Source organism: Anneissia japonica, unplaced genomic scaffold (genome assembly GCF_011630105.1).
Source record: "Anneissia japonica isolate Jap-2015-1 unplaced genomic scaffold, ASM1163010v1 scaffold287960_len3192837_cov198, whole genome shotgun sequence".
Lineage (NCBI taxonomy): Eukaryota > Metazoa > Echinodermata > Crinoidea > Comatulida > Comatulidae > Anneissia > Anneissia japonica.
In genome coordinates this window covers 682792-692005 of record NW_022712725.1, presented here as the reverse complement: position 1 = coordinate 692005, position 9214 = coordinate 682792, and the positions used below count along the sequence as shown (strand labels likewise).

Genomic DNA, 9214 nt, shown 5'->3' with positions numbered 1-9214 from the left:
GGAGTGGAGGTAACCGACGTCGAGACAGCGCATCGGCGAGAACATTCAGTCGGCCGGGAATGTGAGCTGCTCGAAGATAAATGCGATTGATTTGTGTAATTTCTGTCATTTTTAGTCACAGTGTTGATTATTTATTTTTTTATTATTATTATTATTATTATTATTATTATTATTATTATTATTGTTATGTTACTAAAACCTACCTTAAGGGGAACTTAGACAACGGAGAAATTAAAGAACAATAAAAAAAATGATGTTAAGAGGAAAAATAACACAAAAGATATTCCCCTTAAGTCTGACTTAACGCATATTATTATTATTATTATTATGTTTATTATTATTAAATTTTGAAAAACATTCTAAAAACTTTTGTGCAATACGTTTCTTCTTTTTTTTTCAGACATCAACGAATGCAATGTAGGAACACATTCTTGTACAGAAAGGCAGGTTTGCGAGGACAATGAGGGCGGTTTCACATGTAACTGTCTTGAAGGTCACAGAGAAATCCAAAGCGGTGCTGACTGCGAGCGTAAGTTCATATATATCTTTGGAATGGTTGAAAAATGATATCAATTAATTAAATTCAATTATATCAATTAATTAATTTAATTGATATTAAATAATTAAATTAAATTATATCAGTTAATTTAATTAAATTATATCAATTAAACTGTGAGTTGAAATAAATTCAATTGGTCTCTTTTTGAATTTTTACAAATTTTAATCTTAAACCAGGGAAAGAATAATCAAATTTAACAACGTTCGTGAATTTTCAGTCCACATTCTTAAATGATGAAATTCTTGTACTTGGACAACATACATTGGATGTCATCCGAGGATGACAAGCGGCCAACCTATCGATATTTTGTGACCAGGTCTGCTCTGTAAACTGTTGCCAATGATGATATCAAAGTTTGGCAATTAAAAACATTTTTAATCTTTGTTCAAACCAAGTTTATGTAGTGCTTAATGTAACAAAAAAGAGACACTCAGACAATTTATTCTATTTTGGTATAAAATTGTTGTTTTTTTTTGTGTTTAGCTGTTGATGAATGTACTGAGGGATCCCATGACTGTAGTGACACTCAAAATTGCATTGATACCACATCAGGCTTTGATTGCAACTGTAAAGATGGCTACAAACGAAACAATGTCACTCAGGACTGTGATGGTAGGAATTATTTTACTAAAATTCAGCAAGTATAATGAGCTGTTATACATGTAGTTACTGTGGACCAACATGATCACGAGTTGAATATTCTTTGGACTTGTGATTATATGTGCTGCAAAATATAAATTTACATGTAGGAAAATGTCAAAGGTCATGAAGAAATTTAATATTTTTTGAAACTCATTCTGCTTCACCTATGTATTTTTCTTGTTGCATGTACTGTAATAAAACCATTTTTATGGGTGCTATACTAATATATTTTATTGAATATTACTTTTTTCAGATATTAATGAGTGTGCAGAAGGTTTATCTAATTGTCATGGCAATGCCTCATGCCAAAATACTGATGGTGGATTCGCATGTATCTGCTCCGATGGCTTTTCTGGTGATGGTCGAAACTGCGAGGGTGAGACAGTTTTTTTAAGATGAAATTAGAGTTGAATTATATGATGATTAGGTCCTTGTACAGGGCACTCTATTGACCTATTTTTTAAACAGATCGTATAATGTGTGTACCTTGATGATTTCAATCCTGATGTTCTGATTGCAAGCTGCAAAAATATAAAATAATTGTCGTGGGACTTAGTGTGTTCTTTAGTGTTTGATACAGTGTCCAAGACAATAGTGTGAATATTTTTGAGGGATAAGTTCTATTGCTGAAACTTTGCATTTTACGATTGTCTTCAATATTTTGTCTATTTCGTGAGTACTTACCTGGATAAACTGACTAATTGCAGGTTTCAGGTTTGTTTTTGAAATGGAACACCCCTTCAAATAGAATAGAACAGTCCAACCAAAGGCGCCCTCAGCATCGCTGCTGCTTGTGTGATTTACTATTTATTAATGATACTTAGTAATTAAAGTATGGTTTCTTTTAGATGTCGATGAGTGTGTGAGAGGAACAAGTAACTGTGCTCTAGTTGCACAGTGTACAAACACTGAAGGCAGCTTTACTTGTACTTGTAACAATGGCTACAGCGGAAATGGCGTCACATGTGAAGGTATGTATTAACTAACCTACTTTTAAATAAGCATTATTGGGTAGAATTATTATTGCAAATAACTGTTGTGTGTGTCATACTGTATTTTAGACACTAATATGTAATGTTAAGTCTATTTTGTGAATACTTACCTGGATAAACCGATAAATGCCTAAGTTTCCTTTGAAATTTTCCTCTCGAGCATAAAAGAAAAACAATGGACTCGCCCTAGCTAGCCCACTAATCTCAATGGTAATGATGAGAAAATTGTGAATTTATTTTTTTTATTAATCAGATATCAACGAATGTCAAGGAGAAAATAACTGTGATGCAAATGCTAACTGTACCAACAGCGTGGGTGCATTCACATGTACATGTGTAGATGGTTACCAAGGCAATGGACGTAACTGTCAAGGTCTGTCATGTTTTTTAACTGTTACCCATTGATTACTAAAAACAAACAGAATAATACCTGTGGTCATTGAATCCCATAAATGGCAAACCGGACTTCAAACCCTCACAGACGGGTAAGGCGGATTGGTGCAGTGTGATCTGTTTGATTTCCAGACCTCGAGGGTGGGAGGTTAAACCTCATGCTGTCCATTCTCATCCGGCCATACATAGATGCTCCAGCTTGTATGTAAAAGTGGCTTATTGTCATGTTTCAGCCTTAGATGCAAGTAGGCTCTGGCTCATGGTTTGAAACTTATGCAGCGAACTGTTTGGTTAGCTAATTTGGAACACTCTTGAGTAGGGACACCTGAATTAACTATTGTTCGCTATTGCACTGCAAAAAAAAAAAAAAACCCTCACACCTCAAATTTGAGAGTTCCAGCCTCAACCACTCTGCCAACAGTGTGTTTTTATTCATCTGCAAATTTGTGTGATGAACTATTATTAAAATTATGTATCTTTCAGATGTCAACGAGTGTGAGGCGGTAGATGATGCCTGTGACGTTAACGCCAACTGCACCAACACACCCGGAAGCTATCGATGCACATGTGATGAAGGTTATTCTGGTGATGGACAGACATGTGAAGGTACAGTTATCCATTGCAGTACCCTCAGAAATATAGTTTTTAATTCTGTATCTGTTTTATTGTTTGTTTATTAATTCTATTGTCAATGGCTCCAACTAAATAGATCCTAGTCAGTTGGGACATACTGAATTGCTGTAGAATATAGTACAGTATGTGATTTACATATATTTGGATCCCGGCACTTCCTTGTCTACAGGTTTTGTTGAGTGTTAAATAACATGCATTTTAATATTGCTTCTGCATTGATAATTACAGATGATGATGAATGTACAATGGGCACAGCTGACTGTGGTGTCAACTCAGAATGCTTCAATGTAGATGGTGGCTATGACTGTCTATGTCTATCAGGTTACAGGGAAAACGCAGCTGGTGTTTGTGAAGGTACAGAAATGTGTTTTTCTTTCTAGATAATACATAGTTGTATAATAATAATAATAATGGCATCTTGTAAGGCGCACGTATCCATCTCAGAGAGCTGCTCGCGGCGCCATTTCCACTTGCAAAGAGCAACAGCCTTTTCTGAATTTCATTTATTTATATTTATAAAGGTCAGTTTATTTTATTTTCTTTGTTTTTTTTGGGGGTTTTTTTTTAACATGTAATTACTGTAAAAACCTTGATTATTTACGTTACAAGGATACAAGGATAAATGTCGGATAAAAAACAGAACAAAACTGTCGGCATGTAAGAAAGTAACACAGTAAATTTAAATGATATTATTTTAATTGTTTTTTCACAGATATCGATGAGTGTGCTGAGGGTGAAGAAAATGCCTGCAGTGACATCAGCTCAGAGTGCGTCAACAGTGAAGGAGGTTACACATGCGATTGCTTAGATGGCTTCAGACACCCCATTATCAGTGAAGGAGAGGAAGTAGGGAGCGTAGGCGGCAGTGAAGGCGGAAGTGAAGTCAGTGAGGACATTGTAGACGACAAGACTTGCGACGGTAAAAAAATGCTTTCAATTGTTAATCTCTAGCTTACAAATTACTGTAGTAGTATTTTTTTTGAATACTTACTAAGATAAACTGACTATTGCTGTTTTCTGAACCAAAACACCCATCCAGTCTATTTTGTGAATACTTACCTGGATAAACCAACTAATTGCTACTGTTCCTTAAGAACCCCCGACGAGAAATATATGCAATTTATTTTGCTTCCCACTTACTAAAAAAATTATTAGATACTTATATACTAGGCCCTAAAAAGGTAATGTAACAATGTTTTTGTTTTTTTTACTATTGTTATATTAACAATGAATATTAATTTATTATATTGACAGACATTGATGAATGTGATGACTCAGATCATTGGGGTTGTGACTTCTTACCATGTACCAACCGTATCGGCTCATTCTACTGTGATGATGATGGTTGGACAAGAAATGAGACAGCACGCACATATGATGGTGAGTACTTAAATGTTGAATTGGTCTTTACATTATTAAGGATGAGTTAGTACAGCCTTGATGAAGCAACTAGTACAGAATTACTTTGAGAGAGACCTACCTACCTTAAACATACTTGGTTGTGTCCTGGGGTAAGACACTTTGCCCTAATTTCTTGTCCTTAGATGGACTAAAAAATTGTTGGTCTTGGTTGCGCAAAAAAGAACTCAGTTCTTCAAGGGCTTAACCAAAACTTGTCAATTTTTAACAAGGTCTATTTATATACACTTAAAATTTACATTCACATTTTTTTTAATGCACTGTTTGATTTATAATTACTAGAAATAGCATCACTATCATCATAATCATTGCCTGTGTTGGTATGATTATTGTATTAGTAGTAAACTAAGCCAAAATATTAATAGGTTTTTCTCTTGTTTGTTGATATCTAGATATTGATGAATGTTCAGTTGGCACAGCTGAATGTGACATCGACCGTGTATGTAACAACACCGATGGCTCGTACATATGTGAGTGTCTCGAAGGATTTGAACGTGACGTGGAGTTAGATGTCTGCAACGGTAAGTTATAAGCTTCACAGCAGCATAACCCCCCCCCCCCTTCCTCATCATTCATACTCTATCGTTCTCTCAGGTACCCTATCCTGTTTTACTGTTTTATTCTTAAATAATGTAATGTAATATTTTTTGTCTTAGACATTGATGAATGTGCTGATGAGGGCAACATGTGCCATGAGTATGCAGCCTGTACCAATCTTCCTGGAACCTATGAATGTGCTTGTGAAAACGGCTTTACTGGTGACGGAAGAAATTGTGAAAGTAAGATAAACAGATCTAGCATTATATTTCAAATGGTAGTTAGTGAGTTCAGTGGTGGTGGTAGTAGTATAGATTATCTGTAAGCCATATAGCTATGTATCTGTCCACTTAAGCTTTCATAAGTAAAAATAGATAAATTAATAACATTTTTCCTTCAGATGTAAACGAATGTTTACTGCAAGATAACAGGTGTGACGTGAATGCTCGGTGTGTTGACAGCATTGGGGACTATGTGTGCATCTGCGAAGATGGTTACGATGGTGATGGTACCAGCGGAAATTGCGATGGTGAGAAATTGTGGTTTTTTTTCCTAATGATATATGAATATTTATTTATCCTCCATACAAAATATCAAAAATATTCTAAATTTTTGCATGTTGGTTTCTATGAACTGAAAAGGAAACACTGAATTGATCCAATAGAAAAATAAAGGAAATTTATTTCTGTCGATAAAGCATCCAACCAAGGTATGTAGGTTTCATGAGTTGAACTCCTGATGTAACTAGTATGGATGACTGACCTTATTATCTGTAGTTATTGAATTAATAACTCATATTTAGCCTTGACATTTTTCTGTACAATCTTATGATACATTTTCAAAATTTGTGTTACTGACAGATATCAATGAATGCTTAGAAGGAACTGATCTGTGTGACCACAACGCACATTGCTTCAACTCTGATGGCTCATACATCTGCGAATGTTTCCCAGGTTACAGTGGTACTGGACGATACTGTGAAAGTAAATATAGATTTATATTTTTATGTACATTTTTGCCTATTATTGTTAACTCATTGCTTTACTTTGACTATGTTATATTTTTAAAACTTTCAAATATTTGTTTCTTTGTAATATTCAAATCTCACCATTTTAGCCCCAATTGATTATTGATGATCTTACCAATTTTTCACATATACTGTACAGATTATTATTGTTATTGTTATTATTTATTATTATTATATATTTAACTTCATTGTTCATTTGAATATACTTCCAGCAATTGATGAGTGCGAGATAGGCGCAGACAATTGTGGAGAGCATGCTGAATGCATTAACACCAAGTACGGATTCAAATGCGAGTGCGGACAAGGATATTCTGGTCATTGTACTGAGTGCCGAGGTAAAGAGTTTATTTCTTGTCCCTATCGATATTCAAATCAATTACCCTACAATTACACTTCAGAAATAATTTGAATAACGCGTGGTTTACACTAGAGCAATATCGTGCATATTGATACAAACACAAGTATTACTACACCTTTTTTATACATCTGGTCAACTTTCAGTGGCAACTACTCGATATTAAACAAACAGACACAAATGCAACTGTGTGCAAGAGGTGGTTTTCGCAACCCTTAGTGCAGCCAAATATTTTTTAAACGGGAAAATAAGGCAAAAGGGGAACAGCAGCTGTTGACGTTTGCATCATTTTTCTTTGTGTTTCCATTTGAAGTGTGCTATTGCAATTTTTACTCATTGAAAAAAATGTTTGTATAAGTGGAATCAAAGACTATAAAATTAAATGAAAACTTCACTTTTTTTTTGTGAATAGTCACTGTCCTATTTCCCATGCAATTTTGCAGTATATTTAATGTATTTTTCATGCTTAAATTTCAGACATTGATGAATGTAGTACTGGTCTGCACGACTGTTCATCCATCGCAATATGCGTGAACACTCCTGGTGCTTTCACTTGCACATGTCGTGAAGGTTTCTCTGGTAACGGACGTGAATGTCATGGTAAGAAACATGCTTGAAAAATATTATATGACAAGCTGCAACCACTAGGTAAACATATTAGCATTACGCTATATATAATATACATTATATACTTTCCCTTTTAGACGTGAATGAGTGTTTGTTCCAAGGTGGCAACAACTGCAGCTCCAACGCCAACTGCGTCAATTATCATGGAACTTATGAATGTACTTGTTTAATAGGATTCAATGGTGATGGACAAACATGTGAAGGTAAATACTCTTTGAGCCATTTGACTTTAGAATTTAATATTACCAATCTACCTTATCATGATATCATACCCCATCCCAACCCATAAAAAACTATCAATATTAAATCCATCTTGTATGATGGTTAACATGAGTATAGATTGCAGTTAACCATGTAGACTGGTTAAATCTGTAATGAACTGTAAAATTACATGAAATATTGCTCAAAGAAGCATATTTTAAAGGGAAGAAATGAGTTTCAAAACCAAATCTGTATTTAGGTAAAGTACTCTTAATAAGATGATAACGATAGATGTGACAGATGTGTATCATTATCCTTATGTACATTTGCCAACCAAGTTCCATGTGAAGGTCTCTACGTCATTCAGTGTTTATCAAATAGCTTGGTGACCTCTTTCTCATTTTTGTCTTCCTGAAATGAAATGTTCATAGCTTTTCACTCTTGGCTGTTTTGAACCATCTTCTATATGGTTATGTAGTTTTGTTATTCGTAATATACTCCTTCTGTTTATTAAGATATTGATGAATGTAGCAATGGATTGTCTCTATGCACACTGGACAGTGAATGTGTGAATACTGCAGGATCCTATGTATGCCAATGTAGAGAAGGATACACAGGGGATGGACTTCGCTTATGTACAGGTTAGTACATTATGATCTTTTGAGTCTGTTTGTTTCTTTATATGAACAACCCTACAAATGAAATAGAACCATCCATCCCAGGGCATACATTTTATTTTATGTAATTCCTCAGTTTTCAGTAGTGAAATTCAATTAACACAGATTTTTAAAATAAGAAATTAATGAAATTTGACATTGTGTCATTGCAGAGGTCGATGAGTGTGCCACAGGAATTCACCAGTGTGATAGACATGCCAACTGTCTTAACACCGACGGAAGCTATATGTGTCTCTGTCGTGATGGCTATTCTGGAGACGGTACCTACTGTGCAGGTATGAGAAACATAACTTTCCTTCTTATATAGACAAAAGCTAGCTCAGTAACTTTGTATTTGTGATGAATTGCCACAGATAGCATTATTGATGCTGACCACTTGCTTAAGATGACCAAACAAATTATGAGACTAAAATATTAATAATTATTAAAAATATTTTAACTATAATATTGATTACCATGTGTCAAAGCACTTGCAACCACGTCGGTTGTTGGATTCATAAATTGACAATTTGATCGTTTGTTTTGTAGACATCAATGAGTGTGAAATTGGACGTTGCCATGCAGATGCCCAGTGTAACAACACTATGGGCAGCTTCTCTTGTGCCTGTCCTCCAGGCTATATCGGGGATGGATACCAAACTTGCATCTGTATGTATTAACGTATTATGTGTTTAATAACTAAATATTAGAGTTAACTGAACACTGTGCTGAATTTGCCTAATTTTAATATCTTTAATTGTTTCTTGGCCTAATAAGAATATTTAATTTAAAAAATCATGTATAAATCATACAATTTACAGTATATATATATAATGTATTTAAGAGATAAAGCTTTCACTGATGATGATTTTGCTCTCTTTCCAATAGTGTCAGATGCATGCACTTCAGGTCAGAATGATTGTCTGGTAAGTCCATACGTTGAATGTATTGCTGACATAGAAGATGGTCTCAACTATACATGTCAATGTATCCCAGGATTCACTGGTGATGGAATCAACTTCTGCAATGGTGGGTGAAACATTAACTACTTATTCGGTTTTTAGTTTTATTTTCTAGATCAAATACATAGTATAGCATAAAAGACAAATATTATTTTGTATACTAAAATGGCACTTACATTTAATCCTCTAATTATAGATTGTTGCTTAATTT

At 34.4% G+C, this 9214-nt stretch overlaps 1 protein-coding gene across 2 annotated transcripts in view; it reads left to right on the top strand.

The window, feature by feature from the left end:
* The window catches only part of LOC117107989, a 109538-nt gene that overhangs the window by 75826 nt on the left and 24498 nt on the right, over nucleotides 1-9214 (top strand). For both annotated transcript variants that reach the window (XM_033249801.1, XM_033249802.1), the window contains 16 exons: nucleotides 2447-2566; nucleotides 3070-3192; nucleotides 3448-3573; nucleotides 3932-4138; nucleotides 4474-4599; nucleotides 5031-5159; nucleotides 5295-5417; nucleotides 5576-5704; nucleotides 6036-6158; nucleotides 6415-6537; nucleotides 7035-7157; nucleotides 7262-7387; nucleotides 7901-8026; nucleotides 8215-8337; nucleotides 8591-8710; nucleotides 8930-9070. In XM_033249801.1, the coding sequence (XP_033105692.1) occupies nucleotides 2447-2566; nucleotides 3070-3192; nucleotides 3448-3573; nucleotides 3932-4138; nucleotides 4474-4599; nucleotides 5031-5159; nucleotides 5295-5417; nucleotides 5576-5704; nucleotides 6036-6158; nucleotides 6415-6537; nucleotides 7035-7157; nucleotides 7262-7387; nucleotides 7901-8026; nucleotides 8215-8337; nucleotides 8591-8710; nucleotides 8930-9070 (2088 nt within the window). The remainder of the gene's footprint in view (nucleotides 1-2446; nucleotides 2567-3069; nucleotides 3193-3447; nucleotides 3574-3931; nucleotides 4139-4473; nucleotides 4600-5030; nucleotides 5160-5294; nucleotides 5418-5575; nucleotides 5705-6035; nucleotides 6159-6414; nucleotides 6538-7034; nucleotides 7158-7261; nucleotides 7388-7900; nucleotides 8027-8214; nucleotides 8338-8590; nucleotides 8711-8929; nucleotides 9071-9214) is intronic.